This window comes from Danio aesculapii, chromosome 5 (assembly GCF_903798145.1).
Source record: "Danio aesculapii chromosome 5, fDanAes4.1, whole genome shotgun sequence".
NCBI classification, from domain to species: domain Eukaryota; kingdom Metazoa; phylum Chordata; class Actinopteri; order Cypriniformes; family Danionidae; genus Danio; species Danio aesculapii.
In genome coordinates, this window is record NC_079439.1 from 62,578,858 (window position 1) to 62,594,495 (window position 15,638).

Below are 15,638 nucleotides of genomic sequence, written 5' to 3' on the forward strand. Positions count from 1 at the left end.
GAGGTGTTGGGGGCAGTCCTGCAGTAAGTGAGCTCCTCTGTCTCTCTCTCTCTCTCCGCTCGTGTCCGTCTGTCCGCACTCTGCATGCTGTGCACTATTAATACAGCTCTTAATTGACGCCTAGCTCTGTGTTCTGCTCTATTTCTTTCTGTTGCATGCACAAAAGTCCATCCTGCTTTAAGGCGAGATGATGTTTCTCTGATGACTTTTCTTGAAGTGCTGGAGGGGGGTTTTCATGCCACATCCACACATTTCTGCAAAATGTTTAGAATATTTTTGTTTTATTTTTTAAAAAGATAATTATTAGTAGCTAATTAAACCAAATATTGTTACTCATGGATGAATACTTACTGAGTAGTCCACTGCTTCATAAAGTGAGGGGTCAAAATGAACATTTTAGAAGGTTTAGAGACAAATTACAGTGGGAGGAAATGGCTCAGTATAAGCTGTGTGCTGCACCGTCTAGCATTGTGCTAAATCAGGCTAGAAACATGATATATATATGTGATATTTGACTTGAATAAATTATATTTTAAATTTGAAGCTTTCAAAGCATTACTTTCTAAAGCTAACATTACAAGCTAACATTTGATTGCAAACATTAATATCTAGTTTTACTATTGGTGGTCCTCAAATCAAGGTGGCTGCAAGTTATTATTATACGCCACTTTATTAGGCACACCTGTCCAACTACTCGTTAACACCAATTTCTAATCAGCCAAGCACACGGAAAAGAGAAGACAACAGTAACTCATATAACCACTCGTTACAACTGAGGTATGCAGAAGAGCATCTCTGAATGAACAACACGTCAAACCTTAAGGTGGATGGGCAGCAGAAGACCACACAGGGTGCCACTCCTGTTAGCTAAGAAAAGGAAAGAAGCTAGAATTCACACAGACTCCCCAAAATTGGACAATAGAAGATTGGAAAATTTTGCCTGGTCTGATGAGTCTCTATTTCTGCTGCAACATTCGGATGGTAGGGTCAGAATTTGGCATCAGCAACATGAAAGCACGAATCCATCCTGCCTTGTATCAACAGTTCAGGCTGGTGGTGTAATAATGTGGAGGATTTTTCTTGCCACACTTTGGGCCCATTAGTATCATTTGAGCATCATATCAAGGCCACAGCCTACCTGAGTATTGCTGCTGACCATGTCCATCCCTTTATGACCACAGTGTACCCATCTTCTGATGACCACTTTCATCAGGATAACGTCTCATGTCAAAGCGTGAATCACCTCAGACTGGTTTTTCATGAACATGGCAATGAGTTCACTGTACTCAACTGGCCTCCACAGTCACCAGATCTCAATCCAATAGAGCACCTTTGGGATGTGGTAAAACAGGAGATTCCCATCATGGATGTGCCGCCGACAAATCTGCAGCAACTGCGTGATGTTATCATGTCAAAATGGACCAAAGTGTCTGAGGAATATTTCCAGTAGCTTGTTGAATGTACACCGTGAAGGATTAAGACGGTTCTGAAGGCAAAAGAGGGTTCAACATGATACTGGTAAGGTGTGCCTAATAAAGTGGCCGGTGAGTGTATATGGATATATTAAAATTTTATAGAAATTACTTTGCTAAAAAGTTTCAAATAATTCAGCATAGTAGTATTTTAGTCCTTTCAATATTTCTCATTACACCACCCTGAGGTCATCATAGCTGAAATTGAGATTCTTAAATGATTTAAAGATATTTTTAATACCACAAACTTAATGAAAAAATCCTGTCTAAAAATAAAAAAAATATGCTGCCGTGTTTCTTGTTTCCACAGTAATATGTCTTCAGATCTCAGGTGTGTCATTTTGACGTATTTCTGCAAAGCAGTAGATTACTCAAAATTCATCCATGGCTTTTTAACATTAAAGACTTGGAATGATAGCCAGTCTGAGGCATTCATTTATTTTATTTTATTTATTTTTTTGGCCTAAATATCTTCTACTGCTATTATGCTGCTTCTCCCTAATATCAAAATACAGATTATTTCTGCACTGCTAGTATGACCTATATGTAGACTGCATGTTGCTGCTGTTTAAAGGTCTACAGCGATGCTTGCTGGAGTAGATTTAAGCCCTCTGTCACTCCGATATCTTACGATCTCTGTCTACGTCTCCCACAGGTGGGCCAGAACTTCATCCCATCATCGGTGCCCAACACCTTTGCACCGTCTCCAACACCTGCTGCTCTCAGCAGCGGACTCAATGACCTGTTCGAGTTGTCCACAGGAATGGCCACTGCTACAGGAGGATATGTGGCTGCTAAAACCGTGAGTACTGCTCACCGTTTAACCATAACTGTTCACCAATGTTTGTGATTGTTTTTTAATGTCACTAAATAATGATAGAAATGTGTTAAAATAGAGTTCATGTTGGAAACATGATAACAGTGTGATAAAAACATGTCAGCAAAACAATAACAGGATAAAAACATACTACAAACAAGTTTGCAACATGTAAAAAAAATAGCAGTTTTAAACCATTAAATACATAGCAGTGTGTTAAATCATGCTAGCAGAGCAGTCTGCTAATTCATGGTAAAATGTTAGGTGATATTACATGTTAGCATTGGTAAATCATTTGAAAAACAACTTAACAATATGTTAAAACGTGCTACAAACAAGCTAGCAACATGTTAAAAAATAAACCATTCAAAAAACTAACGAATGTGTTAAATCATGCTAGCAGAGCAGTCTGCTAATACATTATAAAATGTTATGCGGTATTACATGTTAGCAGTGGTAAATCATGCGAAAAACAAGTTAACAATATGCTAAAACATGCTACAAACATGTTAGCAACATCTTAAAAACTAACAGTGTTAAACCATTTAAAAATTATAATAGCAATTTGTTAAATCGTGTTAGCAGAACAGTGCTAATTTATAATAAAATTTTAGGTGATATTACATGTTAGCAATGGCAAATCATGCTAAAAACAAGTTAAAAAAAATGCTAAAACATGCTACAAACAAGTTAGCAACACATTAAATATAACAGGGTTAAACCATTCAAAAAACATAATAGCATTGTGTTAAATTGTGCTAGCAGAGCAGTCTGCTTATTCATAATAATATGTTGCATGATATTACATGTTAGCGATGGTAAATTATACGAAGAACAGGTTAACAATATGCTAAAACATGCTACAAACAAGCTAGCAAAATGTTAAAAAAATAAACCATTCAAAAACATAATAGCAATGTGTTAAATCATGCTAGCAGAGCAGTCTGCTAATACATAATAACATGTTTTGTGATATTACATGTTAGCAGTGGTAAATTCTGCAAAAAACAAGTTAATAATATGCTAAAACATGCTACAAACATGTTAATAACAGTGTTAAACCATGCAAAAAACGTAAAAGCAATGTGTTAATGTGTGCTAATTCTTGATATGTTGCGTGACATTACATTGTAAACTTATCTTTAATGCTTGATTTATCACTGCTAACATGTAATATCACATACATTTTATCATAAACTAACAGACTGCTCTGCTAGCATGATTTAACACATTGTGATTATGTTTTTTAATGTGTTTTTTAATGTTGCTAGCTTGTTCGTAGCCTGTTTAAATCATCTTGGAAGCATGGCAACACAAAGACATGGTAGCATTGTGTTAAATCATGCTAGAAACATGTTAGCACTTAGCAGCATGTTAAACATTATAGCAGTAGTCTAAATCAGAAATAAGCTAGCAACATCAAAACACAAATAATGTTTATTCACACTAGAAACTCGATAGCCACATTAAACCATGCTAGCAAATCATTTTGGAAAGATTAGCACAAGTCAAGACGAACTAATGCTAAATTTTCTTTTTCAACACTCTCAGTTTTAAAATAAGTTTGAAAACAAGTAGCTTACTCACAAATATATTAGAATTTGTTACTTTTCTTGCATTTTTATGCCTCTAAAGCTGCTTTGACACAACATGCGTTGTAAAAGTGCTATAGAAATGAAGGTGACTTGGGTTCCCTTGATAATAGGAGAACATAAACCACAGCTCATGAGCTTTCTGAACACATAACCTTTGATGTATCCCATAATTCACCCCCAGTAGGCATTTCATTCCTAAGAAGGGCAGTTCAGTCTGTTCTCGTTGTCCAAGATGAGCATTAACTTCATGTGCTACATAAATACTGGCGCGCAGAACAGCTCCCGAGGGAATGACCTCTCAGGAATCATCATTAAAAGAGCTCCATTAGAGCCGGAGTAGGTCACTAGAGCAGGACAGAGCACAATTAGTCCCTATTAGGGCACTTTATGATCTACTTTGAGTTCCTCAGAGGTGAATCCGTGCTGCATAAATATGTCAATTTGTCTCTCATTATCTGATTTTGTTTCTTTTTTGGATGCCAGCGCAGTTCTTGTAAGCAACAGGGGTCTGGGTGAGTGAGTGTAGGTCAATGTCAGACGCCTCCATTAAAAGTGTCCTTCAGTTTAGAGTGCCTGTAGTTATCCTCTTAGCCTGATAGCTTTCATTTTAATAAGTAGAGAAAGTGTAAAATTAGGGCGGTGATGAACACTTATTGCTTTGGTCTTTTTGAAGGTGTGGCTGCCAGCAGTCAAGGCCAAAGGACTGGAGATTTCTGGAACCTTCTCTCGCCGTCAAGGACACATGTATATGGACATGTCCTTTACCAATAAAGCATTGCAGCACATGACTGACTTTGCTATCCAGTTCAACAAGAACAGGTTTGCTGTTATGATGATAAATGATGATACAATGTGTGTTTTTCTGTTGTATCCTGAGCAAAAAAAGACAAAAGATGAGTATTATAAATGATTACCATGGTTAACAGAACGCACCCACTATATTGTTGTTGTTTTCAGCAATATATGTGACTTTTGATTCGGAAATGAGTCATTAGATTATATATATTTAATTAGATAGAATTAAGGATTAGAGCAGGGGTCACCAAACTTGTTCCTGGAGGGCTGGTGTCCTGCAGATTTTAGCTCCAACTCTAATCAAACACACCTGAACAAGCTAATCAAGGTCTTACCAGGTATTCTTGAAACAATCAAGCAGGTGTGTTGAGGCAAGTTGGAGCTAAACCCTGCAGGGACACCGGCCCTCCAGGACCGTGATTGGTGACCCCTGGATTAGAGTTTAATTGACTTTTTAAAGGTGCCCTATAATGAAAATCTGGGTATATCAAGGCATAGTAGAATAATAAAAGATCAGTATAAGGAAATGGGCATACCGTGAGCCTCAGACACCAAAGTTTCCCCATTCTCATGTAAATCCCATAAGTGAAAAACCCCAGTGTACAACGGGCCAATCAGAGGACAAAACAAACTGTGACGCGACTCACAGGCCATACCCTCCGCATTTGCATGTATGCCTACTTTAGGTCATTCATCAGGAGAACACAGACTCATATGCAGCTCTGAGATTATTCATTAATCATTAATATCATTAATATGCTAGCCTCAGGCTGCTTTTGAGAAATCAAACATGTTCTAGTGAGACAACGGTGATAATTTTCCTCCCTTAGCTCAAGTGTATATTTCACCTATTATGTTTGTGGGACTTTTATTTTGAAAACGCGAGCCCCAAATTGTTTACTTTGCGTTACTGGGCAACGACAGCAGGAGGCATGTTCAAACTTGCCTCAGGACACAAAATGCAAGATTTATAGATTACACACTTATTCAGCTTCACTCTGAAGAGGCATAAGGTATGTTTAGTTGCATCTTTTTTAAATTTATCATGTTTATTGTGAAATTTGATGCGTATGTTTCAACAAACACATGTAGACTGCTGAATCTTGTCAAATCACTCAGCTCAACTCTCATCTGTTCATGCAGAGGCTGATATTAATTCCTGGCTGTCTTTTTTTTGACTATAGCTATAAAATACAATGTGATACATCCCTATCACTCTCTTTTGTCAAGTTTAATTATAATTTAGCCTTTATCCACCACAGATCTTTTGAGCAAAGTAGATTAATGTTACTCTGATTGAGTCTATATTTGTCCGTGTTCACGACACAAACTATATATGGTCAATTATGGACCTTCTGATTCTATGTGTATTTTATGGAGTAATAAATTAGCTTATTAAAAAGTTTTTTGAACTTTTTTTTAAAAACTTACTGAAGCCATAAACCTACTATGTAGATATCAGAGAACAATTGAACTTATTAAACCAATGCAGTATATGGCACCTCTAAATCTTCACAATTTGCCGCTGTATTACAATCCACTAGGTTTAATCATGTGTGAGCAAGAAGCTTTTTATTCCTTTAAAATCTAAAAAATGTCGTATTTTGATTAAATTTAGCATTGCTATTGACATTAATATTTATGAAAATGAACAGTAGCATTTATTAATTAAAGGAAATTAAAAGGCACAGTGCTTGTATATTAAACTTTTTTTTTGTATGCACATGGGTTCATTAATGCAGATCCCACCTCTATTTCTATAGAGTAGTCAAAATATAGAATATAAAAAAACTGATTCACAGCTTTGGAGATTTGTTGTAAAGTCAACCACATTTTTGTAAAATATTAATTGAAAAAATATGTTTTTTTGCCAGTTCCAAATAAGTATGTTTGTATTTTTAAGTAATTTGATCTGTTATGCTGAATGAATATAGTTTGTTTCATTACATAAAGATTTGCCAAAAATTGTTAGAATGTTGATATTGCAATGTTATTAGTGTCAACACAGTTAAATTTCAACACAGGTTTGTTGGAAATACATGCTTGAGCCTACATTTTTGTGAAACCTCAGTTTACCAGTTTCTAGGTAAAGTGAATGCTACTGGGCAGTTAGAACTTTAGTTCCTTTTCACTCTAATTATATTTACAGGACATATTATTGACCAATTGAGGATTATTTTCATGTTGTCTTTTGCACAACAACAAATATATACCATAATACATCTTAACAGTGTCTATGATTTGTGATCAAATACTTTTACCTAACCTATCTATCTCCAACTTTTCTAGCAGTTAGTGTATTCAGTAACTCACTTTGTACAGTGGTCTTCCAAGTGGATGCTGCACACTGGTGGTGGTGTGGAGAGACCCTCCTCCCCATGAATGTGAAGTGCTTTGGATGTATAGACCAATCACAATAAATACACTATAATAATACAAAAAAGAAAGGAAAAAAAGTGCAAATAGGGACCATCAGAATAAAGCAATACCACATTCACTTCACATTAGGATTTAAACCTGGTTTTTAAGTGAAACATGACGTTGTTGTGTATCAATGCATATAGTGACCGTGTACACCTGTTTTGTGTTTAGTTTTGGCGTGATCCCCACCACACCTCTCCCCGTCCACACTCCACTGATGCCCAGTCAGAGCATCGACATCTCTCTCCCGCTCAACACCATCGGCCCTGTGATGAAAATGGATCCACTCAACAACCTACAGGTTTGATCCATTACCGCCCTTTGCCTCATGTTTTACACCCCCATACACACCCACACACGCCCATGGGTCCTCCTGAGGCCTCTGCTTTGCATTAATCATCCCACAGGCATTGACACATCACAAATACGCTGTTAAATGACATCTCTGTGTATCAAACCCCTCCGAGTTCTCAGCGGCACAGCGGGCACGTTTGACTGTGATTATTTGAGTCAGTGGCCTCCACGTGCTTCATTAGTTACTGAGATCATTTGTATGTAACGGCAGCTGCAAAACATTCAATTTTATGCCTTTAAAACACTCTAGATGATGAGTTCTTGCCCGCAGCATCTAGTCAGCTGCTAATGCAGATAATCAATCAAATACAAACGTCATTATGAATCATAATCATTTCAGATGATTTATATCGACACGTTTCCGCCTCATTAGTTTTACCACAGCATGTCGGTTCATCTTATGATGGGCGTCCAGCTGTTTCTTCTACTGCTTTCCTTTGGCATTTACACCATGATGTCCCATCCTTTCAACCTCTATATTTTCCTCTCTGCAACTTTTTCTCTGCTGTTCATACTGGCTGTTCAGTATTAAATAGTGCTGCCTGCTGAGTGTCTATTACTTGTGCTAGTGAGTAGGCATGTAACGATTAACCGTGAGCCGGTTGCAAATCGATTCAAATATTTGACTATTCAAATCGGTATAAATGTTGAACGAATCGCGATACATGTTTAGAACAGAGAGGGCGCTGTGTTTACAGGCGCAAACTCGCTTTACCTGCACATCAGCGGCAAGCAAGAGGTGGGGCGGCAGAGTAAAATGACAGCGGTGAAGTGCACCAGACAAACCACAAACTTTGTGTGCAAATGCTGCAAAAAGACGTTTACTCATACTAACAGAACAACGAATATGATGCACATAAACCGCCAACACAGTGAATAACTGCTGTCCAGATGTCCATACTATTAATACTTAGTGAAACTATTAAAAAGCCAAACCATGCGAACCGGATGATTTGCAGCTCCGCTTGCTCCGAGTGCCACATAGATCTCAAGGTGCATCAGTGTTTTCATAGTGAAAGTGTGAAGATGTTTTTCAGACTGAAAGAGAAAGCTGTTCTGTCACAGAAGCAGGTATTAGATTGGTTTTACCCTCTCCTTTTCAAATAAGTTTGATTATTTTAATAATTTACTCATGATTATTGAATATTTAAAAATGTTCAAGATTATCTCTTCTTAAGTGAGAATCACATTGATACTTATACTAATTAATTATACAAGTAATAATAATTATTCACCTTCATAATAATGTTTAGCTCCTGTCTCTTCACCTTAAATTTGTTTCAAAAAATTTTGTTAAAAAATCGTGATTAAATCATATCGTGAGATTAGTATCGGAAATCAGTTGAATCGTTACATCCCTATTAGTGAGTACTGCTGTCTCATGAATGTTATTGTATTCGGTGTCGGTTATTGAAGATGTTAACGATAAAAAAAAAGTGTTATTTGCACAGAACTTATCTTTGCGCCCGAAGACAAGGGATGCATGTGCTCAAGAATGGTTTGAAAGGGATCACTTTTATAAGGGCCAACAGTGTATGGTTATAGCCAGCCTCTAATGGTTAAAAGTAATTAACTTTATATTTTTATAATCACACTTCATAAAAAAATGTCTGCAGAAACGCTTTGATTGACATTCTCTCTTTGTACACTTCACCAGAGGGGGAAAGTCCTGCCCATTAGTGACGATCTCACCCTCGTTAGCATAGACAGCCCTGAGTGAGAAGCAGCTGTCTGATATCACACTGCGTTCAAACCAGACGCGCATGAAGCGTCAAGCGTGAGTGATTTACATGTTAAGTCAATGCAAAGACGTGAGCAGACCTACTGCAGCGCGATTTGCACAAATGATTTACTGCTTCATTTGCTCGAATTGCATCATTCGTTGATCGTTTTGTGCTTTTGATGCATGAATCTCTCGAGTTGGTTAAATCTGAACTTCAGCGGACATTTGCGAGCTTGCTTTTGTAGGGGCGTGATTATAACGTAGTGCCTGTTGTTGATGTCCAGAGGGGAAATCCTCTTGCCGACACCAAACAACCGTTCATCAAACTGGGCTGGGCTCAGTCTGAAGCACCGCTGTAAGCTTCCATCATCCAAGTATAGTTTCTCGAGGAGTTCACAGAGCTGGGTGCACCTCTGAAAGGATCTAGTAGACTTGGACACGGCGCCAAATGAATATATGCTGTTTTTCAGCCTTCCTAAAGCACATAAACACAGCTATTCTCTCAATAAAAACCATGTTAGTCATTTAGCAATGAAACAGGGTCACCGGGCAGACACAAGCCCTGCCCATGATGTGAATCCATGTCTATTGTGAAGTGAATTTGACACGCGAATGAAGCAAGTAAACTCAAAATGTTCATGCATCTGTTTAAGCGTGAATAGCACGATTTATTCATGCATGCCGCATCTGGTGTGAACACAGCATTAGAGTTTTCTTAACATACACACTCTAGGGACATCAGAGACTTATTTTAGAACTTGTAAAAAGGGATATTTTGGATCCCCTTTAAAAAACTCGGCATATAACATGAGGCTGTCTGGATATAATCCCTATGAGTGCCTCTAAAAAGAAACTTCTATGATTTGCCCCGCATGAGTTTTTCTGATTGGTCCACTGCTTTGGAGATGACATTGAGGAGTGGTGCAGTGTATTAAGTTGAAATTCTTTAAACTCATGGGAAAGGCACTTAAAAAGACAAGCGTAACACTCAAACACATCCATTATTAAATTGTTTGCCTATAAAAACAAGAGAAAAAGTACTGCATTTGAATAGAAAATGCACTTTGTGTGAATGAGCTTTTAGGGTATGTCGACTGAAGTGTTTTTGGGCAGCTGAAAATGTGGATGTTGTCATGTGACTGCTTTATGGTTTGGTTCAAAGCTGTTGGTCTGGTCTGAAATGGAACCGAAACAGCTGAAAAATGCTACAATGTATCATTTTTAACCCTGGTCTGGACCAAAGAAACAATTCTACAGGAGTTAAAGCACCCTAACATATTAAGCACATTTTCCCCAAAATTAATCCAGAAATATAATAAGTCTGCCGATTTGTGCTGTTACATCAATACAAGAAGAGAAATTAACCTCCATACTGTCAATAAACATGTTGGGTCTCTAAAAATAAGGCTCAATTTCTCTATAATTTATTCATTAGATTTCAATGGCTCAGTTTCCAGTCTAATAATATTAACATGGTGTAAAATATGAAAGAACTCATCAGCAGGGTGCGACCTTTGATTTCTACCATTCCTTGTGCCTTGCTTCTCATTTTCTCTGCAATTGAAAGCTTTTTTTTCCCAATTGGTTTCCAAACCAGTGAGTATATAGATGTGTTTTAGATCGCTTATACAGCGGAGTGTATTTAAATCTCTGACCACTCAACCTTCTCCACCACAGGTGGCCGTGAAAAACAATATTGATGTCTTCTACTTTAGCACGCTGATCCCTCTCAATGTCTTCTTCGTGGAGGATGGCAAAATGGGTATGCATTCTTTTTAAAAACGACACTCTGGTCACACTGAGGTTTGGTTTGAGCTCAGGGTTAGTTCACCCAAAAGTGTAAATTGTGTTATTAATCACTTACCCCCATGTCATTCCAATCCTAGCAGACTTTCAGTTACCTTCACAACACAAATTAGCATAATTTTTTTAATGTTATTCGAGAGCTTCCTCACCCCAAGAAAGGTCCAGAGATGTTAAAAGGCTATAAAAGGAACCAAAAGCATTGTCCAAACATGTCATGTGACTTTAGTGGTTCAACTGTAATCATATGAAGCTCCAAGAACACTTTTGTTCTCTAAAATAACTGCAAAAAACCTTTAAGAACTATCATCAGATTAAGGCTTGCATTAACTGTACAACAGGAAACACGATACTTGGGTGTTGTACTGCAGACTCAAATGGCAAAATCTCATGTACACTACCTGACAAAAGTCTTGTCGTCGACCCCAGTTGTAAGAGCAACAAATAATATCGCTCCTTCTCATACTTCAGCCTCCACATCAAGGTTTCTGAAAGCAAAGAAGGTCAAGGTGCTCCAGGATTGGCCAGCCCAGTCACCACATATGCACATTATTGAGCATGTCTGGGGTAAGATGGAGGGGGCATCGAAGATGAATCCAAAGAATCTTGATGAACTCTGGGAGTCCTGCAAGATGCTTTCTTTGCCATTTCAGATGACTTTATTAATAAGTTATTTGAGTCATTGCAGAGATGTATGAATGCAGTCCTCCAAGCTCATATTTTATTTTGGTAAAAAAAGTGTAATCTAGAGGCCTTTACATCTAAGCCATTTCTGATATCAAATGATCAACTAGAAGTCAAGTTATTATTTGTAGTTCCTAAATCTTGCATAGGCGACAAGACTTTTATCAGGTGGTGTAGATTGTAGTAAACGCACAACCTGACTTGTCAGTCATTGCTACAGTTATTTTGGCATACAAAAGTGTTCATGGAGCTTCATATTGATTACAGTTGAACCACTGAAGTCACATGTAATGTTTTGACAATGTTTTTGGTCCGTGGAGGATGGGAGAGCTCTCGGATTCCGTCTAAAATTCCTTAATTTGTGTTCCGAAGATGAACGAAGGTCTCAGGAGATTGGAATGACATTATAATGAATAATTAATAACACAATTTGAATATTTGGGTGAACTTACCCTTTAATGAAAGACTGGAATGTTTAGATGTGGATAGAATTGAACACATATTTCGGATACTATTTGGCCAGTCCCAGATGATAACCTTTGCACTTGTTCTCGACAGAGCGTCAGGTGTTCTTGGCCACATGGAAGGACATTCCTAATGAGAATGAGCTGCAGTACCAGATCAAAGACTGCCACTTAAACGCAGGTGAGATCATCAAATTCTCAAAATGCAGGACTCATGGTTGAGTTATTTTAGAGCGGTTTACATGGATAAGTGCTCATTGAATCAAAGGCGCATAGTAGGTCAGTAGAGTGCTTGTAGCTTTCTGTTGTTTGGACTCAAACTGCCAGCTGATACAGCAGTGTAGTATGCTGGCTGTGTTTAGATGATTACTGATAATGTGTTTTTTTAATGAATATAATTACGTTCAACATAACACTAATGGTGGAAATTACTACATTAGACAAATTAGTTTCAGTCTACTTATACAGCTCTGTGATTGATGTAGCAATGCCTCACTCTCTCTTTCTCTCACTGTCCTGCATTGGGACCAAAATGGTCAATCAAAATTTGCAATGGTTAAAATAATTGCTTCACATTTTATTTGTTTAATATTTAAATTACATTCAAATAATTTTGGTTTACAGGGGTTTACCTTTTGATTAAAATAAATAAATAAATAAAAAGGATATTAAATTGCATACTGAAATATCAAATTACATTTAGTGATTTTATAATATTCTTGTATATTTTATATTTACAATGATGCATTAAATATATAAAAATTGTCAATGAAGACTTTTATATTTTTGCAAATATCTTGGCTGTTCTGTACATCAAACTATTTGGAAAACTGTATATTTTTACAAAAATATTAAGCAAAACATGTAAAAAGAAAATGATCATGAAGAAATATTTATTAAGAGTCAGATTACAGTGATTTCTGAAGGATCCCATGAAGTTAGCTGGGTTTCCATCACCCTGTTAATGTTCATTTTGAAATCCCACATGAGAAATCCGTGATTACTTAATGAAATAAAAATTCCTTAATATTCAAAAATGTTTTACGATCGGTTGGGTTTTTTCTCCATGATAATAATAATGATAATAGATAATATATTGTTTAAAAATAAATAACAAATAGGAGTTTACTATTTACATTTTAGATATTACTAAAATGATACTCTATTAAAGTTCTTAATATTCGAAAACATTTTTTGATCGCTTGATTTTATCCCCATAATAGTAATAATAATAATGGATAATATATTGTTAAAAAGATAATAATTACAAACAGGTTACTATTTACATTTTAGATATTATTAAAATTAGACTTTATTAAAGATAAAATATTTTAATAAAAATTCCATAACATTTAACATTTTTTCACTATCGTTTGAGATTTTGTTTCAAGGATAATAATAACAACAACAACAACAACAACAACAATAAAAATAATAATAATAGACAATATAGAAAAAAAAGCAAATAGGAGTTTACAATTTATCATTTTAATAATATCTAAAAGGATACTTGAAAAGAAAATGATACTTTATCCTTAATGTTCAAAAACATTTTTAGGATCGCTTGAGATTTTTTTTCATTCATTCATTCATTTTATTTTCAGCTTAGTCCCTTTATTAATCAGGGGTCCCCACAGCGGAATGAACCACCAACTTATCCAGCATATATTTAACACAGCATATGTTTTACACACAATTTTCCCCCATAATAATAATAATAATAATAATAATAATAATAAATAATAGATTGCTAAGACAATAATAATAACAAATAAGAGTTTACTATTTACATTTTAGATATTATTAAAATGATACTTTATTTAAAAAATGATGCTTTAATAAAAATTTCGTAATATTCAAAACATTTTACTATCGCTTGTTTTTTCCTATAATAATAATAATAGATAATATATTGTTAACAAGATAACAATAACAAATAGAAGGTTACTATTTACATTTTAGATATTATTAAAATGAGACTTTATTAAAGATAGAATAGATAGAATCAAAAACATTTTTACAATCGCTTGAGATTTTTCCCGATAATAATAGTAACAATAGATAATATATTGTTAATAAAATAATAATAACAAATAGGAGTTTACTATTTACATTTAGATATTATAAAAATTATGCTTTATTTAAAAAATGATACTTTAATAAAATTCCTTAATATTCAAAATTATTTTTACGATTGCTTGAGTTTTCCCCCATAATAATAATAATAATTTTATTTGATTTAATTTTAAATATTTTAAATAACAGAAAAATTACACACACAACAACTAAACAAAATGCATTTAATCATGGTTGAAATGGAGCTGGATGAAGTGCAAGCTTATAATTTTCCCCATTACCCCACACATAATTGATCAACGTATTTCTTCTTTTACTCATCTCTTCTTTTTACATGAGACATTTTTCATTTGGCATCTTTGACATATTATATGGTTAATTCCATTTGTACATTTACATTTTATAACATAGACCCAAAGAATACAAAGTACAAAGCCATTAATTGACTAATAATAGATAATATATTGTTAAAAATATAATAACAATAAATAGGAGTTTACCATTTACATTTTAGATATTACTAAAAGAATAATACTTTATTTTAGGGAGTCCAAATAACACATATGATGTACTAATTCATTAATTTATTTAATTTATTTTACACTAATTAAATTGACACACTGTAACACCTTAAAATAAAGTGCAACCACTAAAACTCAGAAGTGTTTACACCCCTAGTATTAAAGCTTGGCTCATCATATTTCCGAATAGTGCTGAACATCATGTTCTCGATTTATGACTCCAATGTCTTCACAGTGCCTTGATATTAAGCCAACAGTTGTCAGAGTGCTGTATTAACGCATTATGAAACCCTCTGCTTTGGTCTACTGTGCACTGTATGATATTTCAACTTTCATAAAGCAGAAGGAGTCTCTTGATTCCAGTGTGAGAAGAAAAACAAACAGCTCCAACAATTGTGCTGTAATTCACAGTTAATTATTTAGTCTGGTGGCGACGGAAAAACGTTGTGGAACGTGACGCGCAGTGTGCACAGACTCTGACCGAACTGATTTATTTCAAGGCTTATCAGCTCGCTATTTGTATTCATCAACCTGAAGCCAATTTGAGCATCCAGCAGCAGACGCTGCGAACACAGGGACCGGCACTCGCTGGAATTACTGATCAGACGCCCAGAGGTGCCTTAATCACCAGACGTCAGACAATCTCACTTCCCCTGCTTTCATCTGCTCTCATTTTAGCAGAGCGCACATACGCCGCGCAGATGCAGGATTTTTATCCACACACTTGGGGCTGAGCGTTGCATTCACCAAAACAGCAGCACTTTAACAAATCCAAGCTTTGATTATTTTGTTTCTTCTGCTGTGTTGTTTTGGTAGCCATGCTGTTCAGCTTCAAACGCGTTTATTAGTATGTAGAGAATAATCGACTTCTATTGTGAGATGCTGATTGGATCCATCTTGACCATGACTTGAA

At 35.8% G+C, this 15,638-nt stretch overlaps 1 protein-coding gene across 1 annotated transcript in view; it reads left to right on the forward strand.

The window, feature by feature from the left end:
• The window catches only part of ap2b1 (adaptor related protein complex 2 subunit beta 1), an 81,575-nt gene that overhangs the window by 46,979 nt on the left and 18,958 nt on the right, over positions 1 to 15,638 (forward strand). Inside the window, exons 15-20 of the mRNA XM_056458634.1 lie at positions 1 to 23; positions 2,128 to 2,274; positions 4,558 to 4,703; positions 7,272 to 7,401; positions 10,855 to 10,939; positions 12,223 to 12,309. The exon at positions 1 to 23 is cut by the window's left edge and continues 19 nt beyond it. Coding sequence (XP_056314609.1) covers positions 1 to 23; positions 2,128 to 2,274; positions 4,558 to 4,703; positions 7,272 to 7,401; positions 10,855 to 10,939; positions 12,223 to 12,309 — 618 coding nt within the window. The remainder of the gene's footprint in view (positions 24 to 2,127; positions 2,275 to 4,557; positions 4,704 to 7,271; positions 7,402 to 10,854; positions 10,940 to 12,222; positions 12,310 to 15,638) is intronic.